The sequence below is a fragment of the Anarhichas minor genome, unplaced genomic scaffold (genome assembly GCF_050575085.1).
Source record: "Anarhichas minor isolate MPS153535 unplaced genomic scaffold, ASM5057508v1 ptg000055l, whole genome shotgun sequence".
Taxonomy (NCBI): domain Eukaryota; kingdom Metazoa; phylum Chordata; class Actinopteri; order Perciformes; family Anarhichadidae; genus Anarhichas; species Anarhichas minor.
This window is the reverse complement of record NW_027466501.1, coordinates 1,445,730-1,464,782: the sequence shown is the minus strand read 5'-3', so window position 1 is coordinate 1,464,782 and position 19,053 is coordinate 1,445,730. Positions and strand designations below refer to the sequence as shown.

The window sequence follows — 19,053 nt, the reverse complement described above, 5'->3', positions numbered from 1 at the left end:
ACACACACACACACCTACACACACACACACACATTGGGGGTAAATGGGAAGGGACAATAGGCGAGTTACTCTACGGTGGTCCTGTCTAGTGTATCCTTTTTGTTGGGTGAGGATACAGGAAGGACAGGCAGGATATAGGTTACCGTGGCACTCACCTGCGCAGGTGGAGGAGGGGGATCTGCGGAGAGCCATTGCGCCTCAACTCTGAGCGACTCCAGCTGAGTTGCCGGCCAGTCAGTCAGCCATGCTGGTTTGCCGTCAGCAGCAGGTGAGAGGAGCAACAGCAACACACTGACTCGGTAGTGCAATCCTCAGCTCAGAGGAAGCTTAGCTCTGCCGGGATAATGCGCTCCTCCAAATGGCTGACTGGGTAGCTGTAACTCCACAACTCAGGGAATTACAGCCACACAGAGACAAGCAGAGATTATTGGGCCCTCTAATGTGCATTACTTACGCGGGTGGCCTTCTGTTGAGGTTTAGCTGCAAACCTGTGGCGTCTCAAGGGGTCCGCTGCATAGAGCTTAAATTAAAGTTACACAATGAGGAGTTCAAGCCAAGAAAGGGAGATGACGACAGTTTGCGTGAGGCACACGTGATCTGGTCAAAGGTGGCTGGTTCAAGTGTAGCCTCAGTGAAAGTAACAAACTCAGGCTAGCAGCTGAAAATTAGAGCAGAGAATCAGATAATTCATCTGCAAAAAGATTAAGAAAACCAATCCAAAGAGGTTGGACTATTATAAAAGGGCATTCCACACTGCTGCGAGACTCCTAGCAGAGACTAATACAGTTGTAATTAAGACCTCAAATGTCAACACTAGCTTCCAGTCTGTCAAATAATTGCTTTAATTAAATATACTGCTACTGTGTGACAAAATAATCTCTGCACTCAAAGGTCCACTTGATGTCTTTTTTCAGATTCTTCAATTGCAATCTCGTCAAGAATAGCAAATGGAAATGAAAATGATGAGGGGGCTCCAATATATAAAAAAAAAAACTTTTGATTTCCCAGATATCCAGAATTAAAGGCACACTCTGGAGTTTTTGACCACTGGGTGCTTTTTTTTGTTAATGTCTTTTGTCCTTTGTTTTGTTTATATGACATGCTCTACAAGCACGAGTGACGCAATACACACTTCTGCCCTTGGTTGTATTCCACTGGTTGACAGCAACGCATCGAAGAACGTAGCAACTCTCCAGCAAAAGGCCACTGCCCCGCCCCTTTAGGAGGCTAGCGGCAGGTCCCAAGTCTGTTACGTCCAATGGGAGAAGTGAACGTGGGCACAGATTATGACAGATTCCGTCACTAAAATTCCATTTTTCAGAAAACAAGAACTGAGAACATTAACTTTGTCCGAGACGTGTCTCTGGAGCAACACACTCACCTTTAATAGAAGCAATGAATGAAATAAATGATTGAATTTGTTGCACATTCTACTTCCTCCCAGTCTAATTGCTTGGTCAACCCCCTCTGCGACTAATTGTTCTACCTGATGGTAACTGATGCTATATAGAGATATAGTGTGAGAGGCAGTGTCAGGTAGCACACACACAAGCACGCACACACCAGCACCCACTCCCATGCGCCCTCTTATTCTGTCAGTAAGGGTATCTGATGTGGCACACAGACCGGCAGCGCCCACACACACACACACACACGTTCGCCGCCCCAAACACACTTTAAATTTCAGGGTCCAGTTACAGCAGGTACAGATATGTTCAGGGTGTTAAATATTAAAGGCTGTAACATAAACGGCTAAGAGTTGTAATTGAGGAAACCGCTAAAAGGTCAAGTTCGGACTACGAGGGGCACAGTGCCGTTGACCATGTTGTGGAGCTAGCACTTCTTAAATGTTGACTTGGAGAGGTCAAGTTCAATGTAAACTCAAAGGATGACATAAGTGTCAGAGTGTGATCAAAGCAGGCCCCTGCGGGAAGTGTAGATCTGGGAGGACACAGGTGTATATGATGGGACGTCTATTCCAGAGGGGATGTTTACAGGGATTATTTCTGGCTCGTGCACATCTGCCATGTTCTTACCCGCTCTGTGTTTTTAGAAGCACAATCCGGCTTTACTGAAAGCACATTTTGCAATTGGCTTCGGTCGTAAGACCTAAAACTCATTTTAGTTCTTTAAAAATAAAGCTTTCACATTTTGATGGATTATATTAGGTTCAGTTTATTTTATATAACCACATGTATTTCAGATTGACCGGTGTTTCACTTCACTCTGCAGTTTGCTCTCTTAAAAAAACGATATAACATTTTGGGAAACAAGCTTATTCACTCTCAGGCTGAGAATTAGAAGTGAAGCTTGATACCACTCTAACTCCCAAGTTGTCAAATACCGACGCTTGGTAAGCGGCCCTGAGCTTCAACTGTGCCGCTCTTTCAGTTTCCATTTGTTACATGCATAATGTCTTTGTATAATAAACTTCCGTCTTCACAGGAAGTTAGGTTTAGGAAAAGAGCGTGACTGACGTTAACTTGACTGACTAACGACTCACGTCACTATCCAACGACTAGGATGACCTGTGTTTATTTGACACACCTGCTCCCACCTGCTCTGTGTGAATACAAGGCTACAGCCAGCTGGTGGTTAGCTTAGCACAAAACCTGGAAACCGAGGAAAGAGTTGGCATGGCTCGAGTACAAAATCCACCTACCAACACTTATACAAATCACAAATTAACATGTGATATTTTGTTAATTTAATCTGTACAAAATATAGAATAAAAATTACAATTTGACTTTTTTCGCAGTTGACTGGGAGCAGCAATTACGTCACCGCTACATCTTGTAAATGGTGTTAACTCATGCTGCACGTTCTAATCTGCCTTTATGCATGGCTAGAACCTGCAACTGTTATGCTCACACTGTCCGGCCACAACGTGGAGCTCACGCTGAATGTAAATTGAATGATTTTGTCCAGTGACAATTCCAATAAAGTACTAAAAATACTTTATAATTTGCATGTTCCTCAGCCAAGTGACATTTTGCATCACAGCAGTCTCAGTCAAGACTGCAGCTTGAGCCACAACATGTAAAAATACACACCGATGCGGCAGTGTCTTAAAACGTGCATTCTCTCTACCGACCAGCAGGGGGCGACTCTTCTGTCTGCTAAAAGAGATCAGATTGTATAGAAGTCTATGAGAAAATGACTCTACTTCTCTCTTGATTTATTACCTCAGTAAACATTGTAAACATGAGTTTATGGTCTCAATCTCTAGTTTCAAGACTTCTTCAATACAGCATGATGTTCATTTAGTAAATGGTCCATTTAGAGTCAAACAGACCATGAAGCAGGGTATGCTTTAGGGCGGGCTTACTGTGATTGGCAGATCGTTGACTTTTACCAGAGCCGTATACGGCGTCTCTAAGTCACTCCTCCGCATTCCAAATATGGTAACTTCTGTTCATTGGTTGCAAAAAAAACATGGCGAAGGCCATAACCCAAGATGGCGATGGCGAATTCGTCGAACTCGAGGCTTCGATACAGCAGTTCACAAACCACTGGGTGACATCACGATGACTACGTCCACTTCTTATATACAGTCTGTGTTTGTAAGAAATCTTTTGACCTCAGACTGCTCAAACTGCAAGACAGATATGTCAGCAAGATTGTTGTTCATTCAGGATATTAATCAGGTGTCTTGACCTCCCTCAAACTGCATTTATGACAAAGGAACTGGCAGAAATTTGGCCAGATTCTTAAGTAGTCTGGGGTGACCGATCCAGGGTTTAAATTGGGCTTAATTGATACACTTTCCGCCTGGCTTAAAGCGCTGGAAATGTCAAACTACTCTTTTAAGATATGTTCAGATGGAGACGGCAAGCTAAGTCAATGCAGACACACGGTGGACGCAAGCAGATGCAAATTCACACTCAGCAGCACAAATGAAAGGCTAAGTCAGGCCACAGTTAGTTGAAAATGTTTCAACTTGAGTCAAAAAATATGAATGTATGACTCTTGACTCTACTTCTTGAACATACTAAAGGGGTTAAAAATGGAAGAAAATGATAATGGAGTTCCTGGTAACACGGAATAGTTTAGCTAATATGCCTACAAAAATACGTTTAGCATTTAAGAATAAAAATGTATGCTTCACTAACAAGGACGATGGTGTAAATGCATGAATGGAGATATCCTCGTCAGACTGAATTCAAAGGCGCAGCATTAAATCTGCATTTATATTCTTGAAGCCTCTTCAAGGCAGCCGCCATAAATAGACTGAAGTGCATCGCACCTACACATCATAATCATATGTACAAACAGCATATCAGTATTTACATTTTACATTGAAGTGTATACACAATATTCCACACATACATGCACAATTTCAGTACTTGTGAGGACCGCCATTAGGTGCCTTTATAGCTCTTAACCCTTCGGCTCTACACATCACCTGAGAATATGTACTAACTCACTCCAATTAACCTGAACCCATGTGACCCTGAAATAACCCCTTGGAGAAGTGAGGACGGGCTAGATCCTCTACCTAAAGATTTCAAATTCAAATTGTCCCTCACGAACACAGAGTCACAGGGTATGAGCGCGCACACACACACACACACACACACACACACAAAGTGATTTCCCCCGTCGTCTGATCTGGTTCATGTCTTCCTGGAGAGGAACCAGAGATAATAGAGGAAGAGAACAAAATCGATTCTCGACGCTCCAGTTTCTTGCAGTTTCCTCCCACACCGACCTCACGCACACCTGTCAGAGCTGAGGCCGTTTTTCCATAAAAGCTGTAGTGCACGTGAAACAAACGTGGCTTCGTGAAAATCAGCCAGCGACTATTTCAAAAGTGCGTCCGTCCTTTTTGTATCGAGTATACTGAAGTGATTTTCAAACTTGGTCTATTCGGCTACTTTCTAGGAGAAAAACCTGGATTTTTTTAGGTTTTGTAATACAAACTGTAAAATTATAGTTACAGATGTCTATGTTTGTCAGCAAGCAAGACATTAAGAATGCACATTTGATTTGGTGATTAGAAGCATAGTGTCCACCCTCTAGTTCCCCCTCTGGTCAACACTGTTCGCTATGTCATCACTGTTAGCACCGTTAGCACTTAGCTGCCGGCTCAGCTTGCCACGTTCAGAGCTATGTGGAGGCACTACAAGTGCTCTGAGTTTCAAATTTAACTTAAAAGCACCCTGTGGAGTTTTCTTGGTTTGTTTCAATTCAGTGTTACTCCCCAAAACGCATTAAGTGTACACATGAGACCGAAAAACGTGCTGAATGCATTTGCTAAACGTTTTTGAAAGCTGTATTTGCTAACTCGCAGTCTTCTTCACAGCCCTATCACCGCAGCATGTTACGAGCTAAACAGGGATTTAACTCATGAAACCACTAGTCCATAGCACAAGTGGTCAGAAAACCCACCTTTAAGCTCCCATCTGACACTACAAATCAGTCACTGCCAGTACGATGTAAGACTTTTCAGGAGATGATTTTTTTTCACTAAAAAAGCTGCACGCCAATGAGCTGGTTGAAAATGGTCTTATTAAAAGACACACAATATTTGGCGTCAGTCATTTCAGTTTAAAACAGAAAACATTGACCTTCAAAGTAAAAACTTCTTCATGTGTTTTTGAACTTCATCAACTTTGGATCTTTTTGTAGGTGTCTGTAGAGAGAAATGGAGAGAATAGAAAGAAGTTGCATTGATGACATTGCATACTTTTAATTTAACTGGAAATTAATTTCCCCCACTCATGTTTACTGCCATTACATCTATCTTACATTTACCATCTTACTCAATGTGTAAATGTGTTAATCCTTTGTATTACTGTTGTATTAAAATCCAGCAAAGTCATTTCATCGAGGCTGGTTTGAAAATGAAGCTGTCTTTCTTCATTTTTCAGATGATACATGATTTTTGGGCCCTCAGAAGCATCATACAATAAAACATACACAAATGCATCTGCAACAATAAGAATGCGAAAGAGAAAGAGGCAGCAAAGGGAGGAGAGGCTCTGCGATCCATTCACATTTGGCTCGATTCACCCCCATCAGCTCCAGGATAAATTCCTTGCCGTGCTACAAAGCTCACATTTAGCAGAGTAACAGAGTGCAGAAAGAGGCCATGAAGCCAAGAGGAATGAAGAGGCTTATCTGTCTAATCCATTTAGTCCCTCAACACCCTGTACATCACAACATATACAGCTGTTAACAGCCGCAACACAGAGCGGCATGAAAGACACTTGTTCCTCGTGCAGTGCACTCACACACCCACTCGTACCTTTCCTGTTCAAACAGTGGTGGAAAAGAGGGGGAGAGGAAGAGGAGCCGGATGAAGAGGTGAATGGGAAACTGACAGGAAGGAGCGAGGGGGGATTGTGGGAGTAGGGAAGAAGGAGGCGAAGGAGGTGAGGAAAGGAGGCTCGATAGAGTCAAGTGTCGAAACGTGTAGCTCTAGGAGAAAGCTTGCGGTGTTCCGCCATCTTGTGGATAATGTAAATTATTACAGTTTATATTTCAAATAAAAGTCAGGCACAGAATCATCCTTCCTATTGGAGGCATGTAAAGAGGGAAGATATGAGCGAGAGGAATGTACATTATGTGAATTATGGCATGCAAACTTGGTCAATTTGATTTGTGAAGGACAAAAACGCAGATTACATAACTTCAATAGTCTGATATCATTACAGAGACATTTTATTTCCAAATTCATTGATTGAAAGAAGTAACAGTCACAAAAGTCTTTACAAAATCAAAGAATTTCATATTTTTCCAACACGCTTTTATGAAAGCTTTCAAAGCTGTCAAACTGCTGATGCTTGTTGTGGCTTTCATCTCCAACTGGGAAATGATCCTATAAAATATAACCATAATCTGTGATGGTCAATACATCCCATAATTCATTTGTGGGTTTTTGTTTTACCTTGTCTGTTAACCCGCCCCGATCTTTGTTCGTCAGGACTCATTTCGACAAAAATATTGTCGCTTTCGGGCAACGTTGGCTTGTATGAGTGTTTACTTTGCTTTAAAATATGCTCTGGCAGAACAGTTTAAGACATAATAAGATCACACAGAGATTTTACAAGCCAGTGATCTTGTACAGAATTATTTTAACGTTGCACTGTCTTCATGTATTTCAAATATTCAAAATCATTGGTCATAGACAAATAAAAAACAAATATGAGTTCCAGCATCTTATAAGAAGAGACTACAGCACTGACCAGCATGTGCTAGGCTTCACCAACAGACCAGGATTTAGAGCCTTTAACAACAGTCTCCTACAGCAGCTATAAATTAGCATGATGAAATTGGACTTTTAAGACATCATTTACGTTTTGAATACTAAACATTTTTCTTCATTTTTCTTCAATACTCAATCTACCAGACAGTGTAGCACTACCTCAGTGAGAATCCAATAAACAGTGTGACACGTACTGTGTTTTAAAATGAAAACAATGCGAAGGAAATGTGAGAGAAATGCGTTTCCTCAGCAGGAAATGACAACTAGAAACAGGAAGTAGTTTGAGTTTATAAAAGGATAAAAATAGCCGTGTAGAGATCCGATTCCTTACTCTGGTTTTGGTTGTTATTCTCAAAAGGCTTCTTATTATAGTGAACCTTTCCGTCTGAAATAACGCTGTGAGCGGGCAAAGACTTATGCAATGATTGTCATAGAGAAAGAACTCTCTATAAATGTCATTGAGTTTGGTGTGAATGTTTGACTTGGTCTAAGCAGAGCAATGAAAACAGTCACTCTTGCAGAATTATTAGAATTAATTACACTCAATTTAGCATGTATGCATCCTGTCTGCATACACGCAGCGTCACGGGTTCAAATCGGCTTGGCTTGATATGCCTGGAGGAAATCTTAACCTTTCCTTGTTAACACAGAGTCCTAAGTGGACCGTTTCTCCACACCTTGCTTGATCCCCAGCACCAGGTGAACAAACCAGTTGATCTGCACCATCCAGCCCTTTTCCCTGCAGATCTCTATCTGGTCCAGTAGGTGGCGCTGCGCCTCGTCCTCGCTGCGGCCGACGGTCAGCGCCTCGCGGATGTACTCGATGTCCTCCGTGCTGGTCAGCTGGGGCATGCCTGTTTAAAATAAATACAATGAATAAGAGTCTCATCTTTTCAGGCACAAGTACGAGCATTTACCAGAAGCTCTGGTTATAGTTGTTCTGTCTTCTTTTAAATGAGTGACGGACAAAAACTAAAACTGGATGACTTAGTCAGCGAGTTTTAAATACAAATCTTAACTGGGAGAGATTAATAATGGTAACAGAGTCGTGTTGTTCTGCTATGAAAAGGGCACAGAATCTTTGGGTGTTATAAGGAAGGAAGTCGTACCGGTCATCAGCATCATGGAGAAGAGGATGATGAGCAGGTTGGTGTGGTGCCGAAGGGCGAGGTAAGCCTTCACACACACGTCCTGAGACAGAGATAGAGGACGTTTAAATGCGTGCATGTTGTACACACGGACAAATGCATGCAGGAGATTGGACACCTCTGACGTTCTTGGGGTATTCACATGAAAACAAAACAAAAGAAATTCCATTTGCTGCACCTGGAACTTCTGGAAGTGGGGGCTGCTTTTCTTTCCTGACGTTCCCATGACGTACAGGAAGTCTGGCGTGAGCACGAAGGGAACCCACTCCTTACTGATCCCCATGAAGCTCTTGTAATTCCCCAGGATGTGACCAAAGTCGATGTGGAAGAGATTCCCTGCAGGAACACAAAGGGGATTCGTTTTCAGTGCATTTATTTAGTTTGCAACACTGGGCTGGCTTTTTTTCTGTTTGGATAATTCTTAAAATTGAGAATATTTTTGCTGGTTTCTCAGATGTTACCGACCCCGACCTTTAACAAGATTTTTCAAAGTTTTACAAATGTTTACAGACAAAGGTTTGAATGAAATATACATTCTCACAATGATTTGAATATGCTTCTGATTTTCAGTTGTTATTGTTATTGTACTGCAAGTATTTGTGTGCATGTATGAGTCATATTTTCACTTATGAATACCTCTGACCAGAGAAATGTGCAGGTATAAATAAAATAAAATAAAATAAAATGAAATGAAATGAACTGAAATGAAATAAAATAAATGAAAAAATAAACACGTTTATATTTTTGAGTTTGTCCTAATGTCAGATGAAAGTACAGACATATGATGTCATTACCAGATTCAGTGATCATGATGTTGTCATTGTGGCGATCCCCAATACCCAGAACGTAGGTGGCCACGCAGTAGCCACCACAGGAATACAGGAACCTCTCCACAGCCTGCTGGAACTACAAAGAGAGAGAGAGAGAGAATGCCATCATACATCTCGGGCAATAACCGGGCCAGGGACCTAGAGGTTTGGTTGGTGGGCTTCAGGGAGGAAGGTTTCTGCTTTGAAACGTCACATTCAATAAGAATAGAATAGAATGCGGTCTGGTGGCGTGAACTCGACGACGCTCAGCTGTGCCAACGTCTGAAAATGTCTTCTTCCGTTAAATCTTCCACTGTACATGTGATGTAAATACTGTGTTAATGCGTACTAGACAATAACCATCCTGCAGCGCAGTGTGGAGTCACCTTCCTTTATAATGAAAGCTAACAGATGAAACATTGCAAAATAGATTCTCAAAAACAGAGCAGGGACATTTAGACACTTGGGGGTTGCAGGTCTCAAAGCAAAAATGTATTGTGTGAGTGTGTGAGTGTGTGTGTGTGTTGCGTTGACAGGAAAACCCCTTGTTGGTTGCTTCCTTCCTGTTTGTCGCACTGCCACTTCCTCTGACAGAGCAGCACCTGAATGCGTTTGGAGACTGGGTTTCTGTTTCTGATCAAAGTAAAGCTTGTTGTGGTGTGCACCTTGTCCTCGCTGACACACTTGTCCCGCAGCCACTGGCATAGGATTTCATCTTTAAACGCCCCGGTGCTTCCCACGACGCTCTGCTGGATGTTAGCGATGGTGGTGGCGTCCTTCACGATCTCAATCATGCCTGCAATAAAGACAGATGGAAGGGAGTCTCAGACTGGCTGTAATAATCAACTAATTTGTTGTCCACTGAATATCTGACCTATTTTGTTTCCAGTGGAGATGCAGCCGTACGGCAGCAGACACAGATCCAGTGTTTCGGTCTCCCAGATGGACTCCATGATCAGCAGGATCTGAAGGGACACAAGAGAGAAGCTGAGTCTTTTCTTTTCTGATTTTCTTCTATGACACGCTGCGCTACAGAGGCCGCGCCGCCACTCTCACCTGCAGGATGAGCATGTCCTGTCGGAGGTCATCGCCGTCTTTGAAGATGATGCCGATGGGGTCTCTGGACAGAGTGGTGGGGTCGGCCCTTTTGAACTGCAGCCACAGCGGCTTCTTCTTGGACGCCATCACTTTGCACTGCTCGATCTGCATGTTCACAAGCAGTGCTTATGCTGCAGGTATTCACGTGTATTTGTTGCACTTGCAAAACTAGTTTCATATGTTGTTTTTTTTATTGGTGTTCTACTTGCAAACATCTTGGTTTTAGTGTGTATGGTTCTCTGTGTGTGTGTGTGTGTGTGTGTGTGTGTCTCTCACCATCAGGGCTCCAGCTCTCAGTCCAGGATCGTAAGGGACCCTGAAACTCTCCGGCAGACCGGACAACTGCAGAGTCTCCAGCCTCTGACGCAACTGGAACACCACTGACAAGCACACAACACACATGGCTTTAGCATCACAATTGTACTTAAGTACAGTACTTGATTAAATGTACTTAGTCACTCATTAATACCATGCTGTACTTGGTAACACCAGTGCTACCAGTGGAAAGGTTAGTCTGGAGCCCGGCCTCACCTTGTGGAGTGATGTCGTACTTGTCGGCGGACATGGCCTTCATCTCACGGGTGACTTTCTGCAGAGCCTCCGTCAACTCCACCTGTGGAGCGTCACTTCATCATGTCAGTAACTCAAAGAGCTGAACCGTGTTGTCCTTTCCGATCTACGCGACACCGTTTAAGGAGCCGTGTACTCATCGGCTCACCTGTTTCCTGAAGTCCTGCAGCATGTCTTCACCACAGCCTCTGAGGTAGGCCTCCAGCAGGACAGCGTACCTCTGCTGGTAATGCATGGACTGGGCGATCTCACTGCGCAGGAACCAGAAGAGAAAATGACCAATACGCTTACTCTGTGGAGAGAAAAGCACAAAGAAAAGAGGCAAGACTCAGCTGTAAGTAGCATCAGGTGGAAAACAGAGACAATAACGCTACATGATTATTATTACATAAGTCTGTACAAATGTTAAAATTGCAATGTTGATGCTAAAAAACTGAATAATAAAATATTTGACAAAACCTTTCCATCGTTGGGAAAAAGACACAAACACACACATACAGACAGGTGAATGGGCAGAGAGATAGTAACCACAGGAACACACACACACAGACACACACACACACACACACACACACACACAAACATACATACACTGTAAGTGTGAGAAACAGACACAGATGTTGGTCCTGCTTACCCTCAGAGCTCTCTTCAGCAGGAACCTGACCAGGGCGCTGTCGTGGTACGGCTCAAACTTGACCGCCTGCAGGACACACACACACACAAACATTTCTAATGAATGCATCTAATATGGCTTTTCAGGTTTCAGTGAACACACATGCGAACACTTTTTTAAATACACATACACTTGCAAACACACAGTAAGTTATTACTGATGTCATGTAAATCAAGGTAGCCCCGCCCTGAAGCATAGCCTGCTTTATGGTCTATTTGACTCTAAATGGACCATAATTTACTAAATGAACATCATGCTGTATTGAAGAAGACTTGAAACTAGAGATTGAGACCATAAACTCATGTTTACAATGTTTACTGAGGTAATAAATCAAGTGAGAAGTAGAGTCATTTTCTCATAGACTTCTATACAATCACACTTCTATACAACCAGAGGAGTCGCCCCCTGCTGGTCAGTAGAGAGAATGCAAGTTTAAGACGCTTCCGCATCGGCTTCACTCGGCAGAACCGGAGGTTGCCGCCTGGTTTTTACGTTACCTGAAGGCCATCGTAGTTCTCCGACACGCTTGGAAGAGAAAGGGTATTCAGTTGGTTGTAATATGCAACCTCGCCGCTAGAGGCCACTAAATCCTACACACTGCTCCTTTAACAGATCGTGTTGATTGAGTGCGATGAGGCACAAAGTGGACGGTAGCAGTAAAAGGAAGTGCAGTGAAAACACGGAGCTCATTGTGCTCACACACAGGACGGCTATTCAAATGTTGACTGAAGGAAGCAGGGAGCGGATCAAAACTTCAGAGGTGTAGACAGACAGATAGTAGGGTCAGGTTTGTGGGGGCAGTGTGTGCGAATACATTTTGGAAAGACACCCTCCACGTATCACTAAAGCTCATGATACAGACAGAACACTGTGATCGTGAGAGTCATTTTCCTATCAGACCAAAAGGCCCTTTGTCGGCCTCAGCTCATAATTCATATGCAAACCTGACCACAGAGTCACTTTTGGAAACACGTCAGGAGACAAACATGCAGCGTGTATCCGCTGAGCTGCCTCTCCCCACCAGCTTGTAATACTGTGAATCAGGTGGAACAGGAAGAGGCACTTCGTCGGCGTGGAATAAGAAGAAGAAGAAACAGAACGGACTCACCTGGACAAGCTGCAGGAGGTATCTGAGCACATCGTCGTCCTCTAGAGTCTCCAGCTTCCTGACGGCCATGGAGCGAACCTGAGCGTCCGAGTAGTGGCAGTCCAGCAGCTGCATGGCCAGACCAACGTCCAGGCCGCTGAAGAGCACAAGGACACGTGATGGGACACTGAAGCCGCTGAGGGCAAGATGCGTATTGTGGCGGCGTGAAGGCACGTTTACCTGCTGTCCCACGCGCTGCTGCGCTCCAACAGCCGGTGTGTCGCCAAAACGTCTTCCTGTCTCCCCCACCTGACTGAACCCAGGAGCTTTGGGTAGGCCCTGAGGATGATATAAAAGTTATAGCAACAATGATCTAACATTTAGTAGCCCGTTTTTGTTGGAATAAAACAAAGAAAGTACCTGGGGTTGCGCATACACTCGTGCCTGAAGTGCCACAGCAGCTCCTTGTCCTCGGGGCTGAGCGGATGCAGGGGGTCGGTGGCCACGATGGCCGCAAACTGCTTCTTCAGGTGGTTGGGCATCTCCCTCTGACCGCGCTCGCCCCCCTCGGCCTCCTCGCCCCCGGCATCACGGCCCGTGACATCGCGGCTCTTGGGCAGCACCACCGGGTAGCAGTACTTGTCCAGCAGGATGGCGACGGCCATGGCGGAGGCCTTGTCCGGGTTGGTGGCAGAGGTGAGCTTGTCCGCGTTGATGCTGCTGCTGCTTTCCTCGTTCTTCTCCGGCATTTTCCACATGTGGAGGATGAACTCGCCCTGGCGCAGCAGGGAGCGGTGGTCGATCAGCAGCAGGTTGACGTAGTACAGGAGGCGGCTCTTGGTCTTCCCTGAAAGACGGACGGATAGACGGATGCAGGACTCGCTCGGATTCAGAATGATACAGGAGGCAAACCAAATGTTAGAAGACCTTACCGTCATGGCTGCCAGTTCCTGCTGTATTATCCTGGTAGGCGGAGGCTCCCTTGGAGTTTGGCGTCAGGGGCTGCTTCCGACAAACCACCTGGGTAGGAAACATTACAGGACTGCGAATAGGCAACAATGTGACGATACGATACGTATCACGATACAGGGGCTACGATTCAATATGTTGCGATATATCGCGATACCGTATGCAATACGGACGGATAGACAACCCAAAAACATGTCTTCGGCCAAAAGAATTATATGAAAACCGATAAAATGTTTTCAAGAATGGATACAGTATCACAAAACATAATATCACGATACTCAATATTGTGTTACGCCCCTAAAAATAAATAAATCCCAGAAGAGCTGTAAGAGTTAGTAACGGCGTAAAAAGAAAAACAACTCAAACTAAGCTCTTTCATTCATCTCCACTAAATCATTGCATGAAGAAATTATTTTCCGGCCACAACGTATATATTTGGAAATTGATAAATGATTGTTGAAACAACCAATAAAGCTGTAAAGTTATCCCACCTGCCCTCCGAATTAAATGTTTACCTGGAGGTTGAGCCGCGCTCCTTTGGGCAGGTCCTTGATCTTAATGTTAAACTCCAACCAGCAGTTCCACAGCACTTCTTCACTGAAGGTTTTAGAGGACGTCCTCTCCTGAGACAGTAAAGGCCGGGTTAAACTCTGCTGGCTCTGCTTCAAAACGAACTTACTCTCTCTTGTGTTTGTTGTCATATATTGGAGAGAAGGCAGAGATCTCTGTGACCGTTATCTCCAAAACTTCAATAAAATGAAACCAAAAATAAATGTAGCTCATCAGATTATTTTGTTATTTTTCTGCGTGCTTGAAAGTTTCCATCACCTGGGCTAAAAGCTGTTGGCCGTGGAAGATGCTGGCTTCTATGAAGACAATGAACTCTGGGATTTTGGGGAGGGATGGGATGTCGATACCCAGCACCTTCACTCTGAACTTCCTGTTACAGTCCCACATAGAGATGGTGAACACCCGCTCATGGTCCTTCTCGTCGATGGTCAACTGCTCATGGGTACCTGACAAAGACAAGTTAGCAGGATAATTGCTACCTCTGTACCAGGTTAGCCATACCTCAATAAGTTACATCATCAAATACACAAACAACACAGCACATATTTTTTTGACTGACTACCTGCGACTCCGGTGCAGTCATCCACTTGTGCCCAGTCCTCCTTCTGGACCAGATCCAGGTCTGTGTCAGGGAGCGTCTCCAGAACCAGGTGGATTTCGTCCCCGTTCTTCAGACACTGACGGATCCAGTTGAAGTCCTGAAGCGGTTTATCCCCGTACAGGTACTCCTCCCTGTGCGAACATGTAAAACACCCCATATTAATTATGAACCAACTCTATGTATGAGTGGTTATGGTGCGTTTTAGCCTCTCGCATACCTTCCACACACACGTAGCACGAAGTCGGCCTCACACATGTTGTCAGGAATGCCCAGCAAAACTCTCTTATTTGCCAACTTGGCGAAAAAGCTCACCAACACCTAAACAAGACGGGGTGTTGTCAGGAATGTGGAACAGTGACACTGAAGGGAAACGAATGGCGCTCACCACCGCACTCGTCTACCTGCGTCGGCGTGTTGTCGATGGACACCTTGACGGTCTGGCTGGCCGTGCTGATGTGGATCACCAACAGGATGTGAGCGTTGCTGACCTGACAGGAGGAACGAATGAACCGAGGACGAAAACAGTGAATTAAAAAGACAACAGAGAAACACAAAGATTGAAGACAAGAGGTTTCACTCTGCAAAAAGACAAAGCAGCAAACAAACTGTCAGATTTGTTTGTGCCAAAGAGTTAGTTGATCTGAAAGGAAATGAAGTCACATGAAACATGATGGCAGATGTTTCACAGTAAACGATCAGTAAAACAAGATCAGTAACAGTCTGGGTGATGGGAAGGTGAGGTATCAAGTGTGTTTAAAACAGCGGTATGAGACATTCCCACCAGATTATTGGCAACTTCCTCATGAGACCTGCATACTTCAGTGACATGTTTCAGAAACGTAGTGAACTAAATCTGCAGCGGTGGCTTTCAGACAGGCGCGCAAACCTTTAGGTGTGAAAAATTAAACCAATGCTGAAGGGCCTTAAACCTGCATTCTCTCTACTGACCAGCAGGGGGAGAATCCTCTGTCTGATTGTATAGAAGTGTATGAAAAAATTACCCTACTTCTCACTTGATTTACAAGGTAGCCCCGCCCTTGTGACTTGACAGGTCACTACCACGGCGTCAGTGTTTTCGTCACAAGTACTAACTGAGATGAGAAAGCAGATGTGAGGTTTTTTTTTTCTTCAGTTGCCTCAATTCACAATTTCAAACAACGTTCAAAGCTGCAGGTCTTGGACAGCAAGCTAATTTTGAGAAAATCTGTTGTTGAAAGCAATGACTGCTGATGCATTTGACTGGAGACACTTCTTCTTAAAGGGCCAGTGTGTAGCATTTCGGGGGATCTATTGGCAGAAATGTAAGATAAAGTCAATAAGAATGTTTTCTTAACTAGATAATCACCTGGAAATAAGAATTGTTGTTTCTACAGTAGCCCAGGGTGGTCAAACAGAACATCGCGTTTTTGCGTCTGCCACACGGTAGACATTTCAGTTAATCGCAATCTGCAACCTCACCGCTGGGTGGCGCCAAATCCTTCACACTGGCCCTTTAAATAGTAGTTCACATGTTCAAGCTTTGCATTACTTTCAGAAAATATTGCAAATGCATTCTATATAGGGCGTCACAGCGAAGAATATGTTTATAAGACGCTGAACTCAACCATGAACCTTCACACACCTTGCTGAGCAGGTGCTCAGGCAGCGGCTTGCGGGTCACCCAGGGGTCCATGGAGTAGAGTTTAGCGTCGCGGTCGGACAGCTCGATGCGTCGCGGCGTCAGCAGCTTCCTGCGGGTGAACTCCAGCTCGTCGTCGTGCACGTTGCTCACATCGGTCACGTCGTAGCCGATCAGGTAGTTCAGGTAGCGCTGGTACTGCAGGGACTCGTCTGAGGGCTGCGGACGGGGGACCAGCTGGATCCGACCCACGTCCTTCTTAAGGGCTTTAAAAAAAAACAAAGAAACAGACGAGTTTGACATCATCGCCACGGAATAACTCAGGTTTGCGACTGTACAGTCAGTCGGAGAATGGTACCTCTCCAGTAGCGGATGCAGTCCAGCGTCTGGAACACCTGGTGCTTATCGTAGATCTCACACACGTTGCCTTTCTTCTGGTAGAGCAGGATGCAGTGGTCGGGGGAAAACCGCTGGTAGAAGTCAGGGCAGAGGTTTAAAGTCACCGCCTTCAGCCACACCTGAGCTTTCACCTGCGGGAAACGGAATATGGCACAGAATATTTCTTATTCTAACATCGGCAATGGAACAATCCACAGTGTTGACGATGAATCAGGAGTTCAGGTGACCTGCTCCACCGTCCAGTTTCCGGCGACCTCCAGCGGCAGAGTGTCGGGGCCGCTTCGGCCGTGTGCCGTGGTGGGCAGGACGAACTCCACAGTGATCGGATCCATGGAGGTGCAGGAGGACGACGAGATGGCTTTCTTTCTTCTCCTCCTCCGGGTCTCTTCTCGCAGGACTTTGGGCTCTTCGTCGCTCACCTGGGTCTGCTGCCCGTCCATCGCCTAGCTGGTGGGGGACAGACAGAAGACTCTCATGCCGCGATCCTCTATTCATCTCATCTTGCTTTAGTTAGTAGCAGTAGGGCCAGTAATGCTAATTCACCACCGGATATATTAATAAGTATTGATAAGAAAGATGGATATCTGTAATACCAGCCACGTATCTATCAGGGAAGACTGAGGTATGACCTCTGACCTTTGGGGCGCTATTCATTTCATGTTTGAAAGTCTTGTTTAGATGATGAGAAAACACTCCTGCTTCTTCCAAATTAATAATAAATGAATAAACTGCAGGAAGGTGAGGATTATTGTCTCTATTAATACATTATTTTTTACAATCGTTTTGTTTATAAAATGTCAGGAAACTATTTTTTTAAATGTCTAAAACCCAAAGACGTTCAGTTGGATATCATATAAAACAAAGACCAGCAGCCACTCCTCACACTTTGAGATGCTGCAGAGTGATTGGTTCTTTTCCTTAGACATGACTCAGCACAATGAATGGATTTAAAAATAGTTGACTGCTCATTTAATGTCCACCTCCTTGTTGTTTAACCGAGTAGATCACAGACTTTAACACTGAGACACAGTGAGCAACAGGTGATGTACGGAGATATGGACCGGGATGTGAGCCAAGTAAACAAGTGAAATGTTACTATTTTCTCCGTCTTGACTTTGAAATCTATGATGCGCTTATTACCTTTTCATGTTCCTTTAGAGAAAAGGGCGGTGATGGTATGTTTGGTAGTGGATTATATGGCAATATAATCTATCTATATATCAATAAAAACTAAAAAGGTTATTGACTGATACTGTCCCAAAGCAAAGCACTGCTTCTTATTTCTTATTGTTTTTCTGTCTTTTCTTAACAAACTCTCAGTTGACGGACATATGTGAAGTCACAGGATGAAATGGAGTTTCCCTTCTGCTTCTTTTAACACCAGCAGAGGAAGCTTTAAAAAGCAGGAAGCAAACCTCGACACAGCATGGATGTAACTGTACAGTGACAGACGGTCATAAACGGTATTATGTGTGTGTGTGTCCGCAATTTAAAAGGACAGGCGCAACGCTGCAGGAGAGTAAATGAAACGTTTGAAAGCACTCACAGCGGACCTGGTTAGACTTTGGGGAATGTAACGGTACAGCTACCATAATAATCGGAAGCAGAGGCGTACATTTTTAAAAAACAAAAACACGTTTTTATGACTCACCAACGGACGGTGAAGCAGACGGCAACGAAACCCGGCGCTTTGCGGTGAAGATTCGGCATTTATGCTCCACGAAGAGACCTATAACCAGAGTAAAATATGTTTAAAAGTTGAGAAAGTTCGGCAAAGTCCGCTGCGCGTCTACTCAGGAAAGTTGTCAAGCTCATAGGCTGACAGAAACGAGACTTCCGGCTTTTCTCTTCAAAATAATAACACTAACAATAATTCTTATGGAGGGATGAAATGCAGACTATTGTTTTGTAATATATATTATCTTTCGTAAGTTAGTCTTGAAAAGTATTTAAAAGAATGAATGGAACTGTTCAAAGTTATAGAAGAAATTAATTTGTTCTCGTTTTAAATCTAAAGGCAGTGGGGCCAGTGTTAAAGTCAGTACTGAAATCAGTACTGAAATGACATATTCATTCAATATGTCATTTGCGCAAGTCCTTTACAGTCGATTATAGTGTTGTATACGTGAACATTTGTATTGTACAACCAGGGTAACATCAAAACTGATCGAAGCTAAATTACTATATTATATTAAGAGTTGTCTCAGGGCAGATTTCTGGTCGAATGATCATGTTTTCATGTCCGTCATGATTTCATGAAGACTTGAGACTGTTCACTGCCCTCCTGTGGCCACACTGTGG

At 44.1% G+C, this 19,053-nt stretch overlaps 1 protein-coding gene across 1 annotated transcript; it reads right to left on the bottom strand.

The window, feature by feature from the left end:
• Positions 1-6,648: 6,648 nt before the first annotated feature.
• pik3cg (phosphatidylinositol-4,5-bisphosphate 3-kinase, catalytic subunit gamma) lies at positions 6,649-18,569 on the bottom strand. The gene is made up of 24 exons (XM_076076017.1): positions 18,404-18,569; positions 16,980-17,199; positions 16,712-16,883; positions 16,357-16,619; positions 15,137-15,223; positions 14,953-15,053; positions 14,697-14,866; positions 14,393-14,580; positions 14,080-14,187; positions 13,528-13,615; positions 13,016-13,442; positions 12,836-12,934; positions 12,617-12,752; positions 11,470-11,535; positions 10,984-11,127; positions 10,797-10,878; positions 10,542-10,645; positions 10,224-10,370; positions 10,042-10,132; positions 9,833-9,963; positions 9,153-9,264; positions 8,537-8,694; positions 8,320-8,401; positions 6,649-8,064 (listed from the first exon to the last, which is right to left on the bottom strand). The coding sequence occupies exons 2-24, from the start codon at positions 17,190-17,192 to the stop codon at positions 7,865-7,867; spliced, it is 3,369 nt and encodes a 1,122-aa protein (XP_075932132.1). The 5' UTR covers positions 17,193-17,199; positions 18,404-18,569; the 3' UTR covers positions 6,649-7,864.
• Positions 18,570-19,053: the final 484 nt, after the last annotated feature.

What these genes read in the sequence shown, in the direction of transcription:
- pik3cg (XM_076076017.1), bottom strand. Translation starts at nt 17,192, where the DNA reads ATGGACGGGCAGCAGACCCAGGTGAGCGACGAAGAGCCCAAAGTCCTG. An exon ending in TCGACAACACGCCGACGCAG is followed by an intron (nt 15,054 to 15,136) that starts GTAGACGAGTGC and finishes CGTCTTGTTTAG; the next exon opens with GTGTTGGTGAGCTTTTTCGC. An exon ending in GAGTGTATGCGCAACCCCAG is followed by an intron (nt 12,935 to 13,015) that starts GTACTTTCTTTG and finishes TATCATCCTCAG; the next exon opens with GGCCTACCCAAAGCTCCTGG.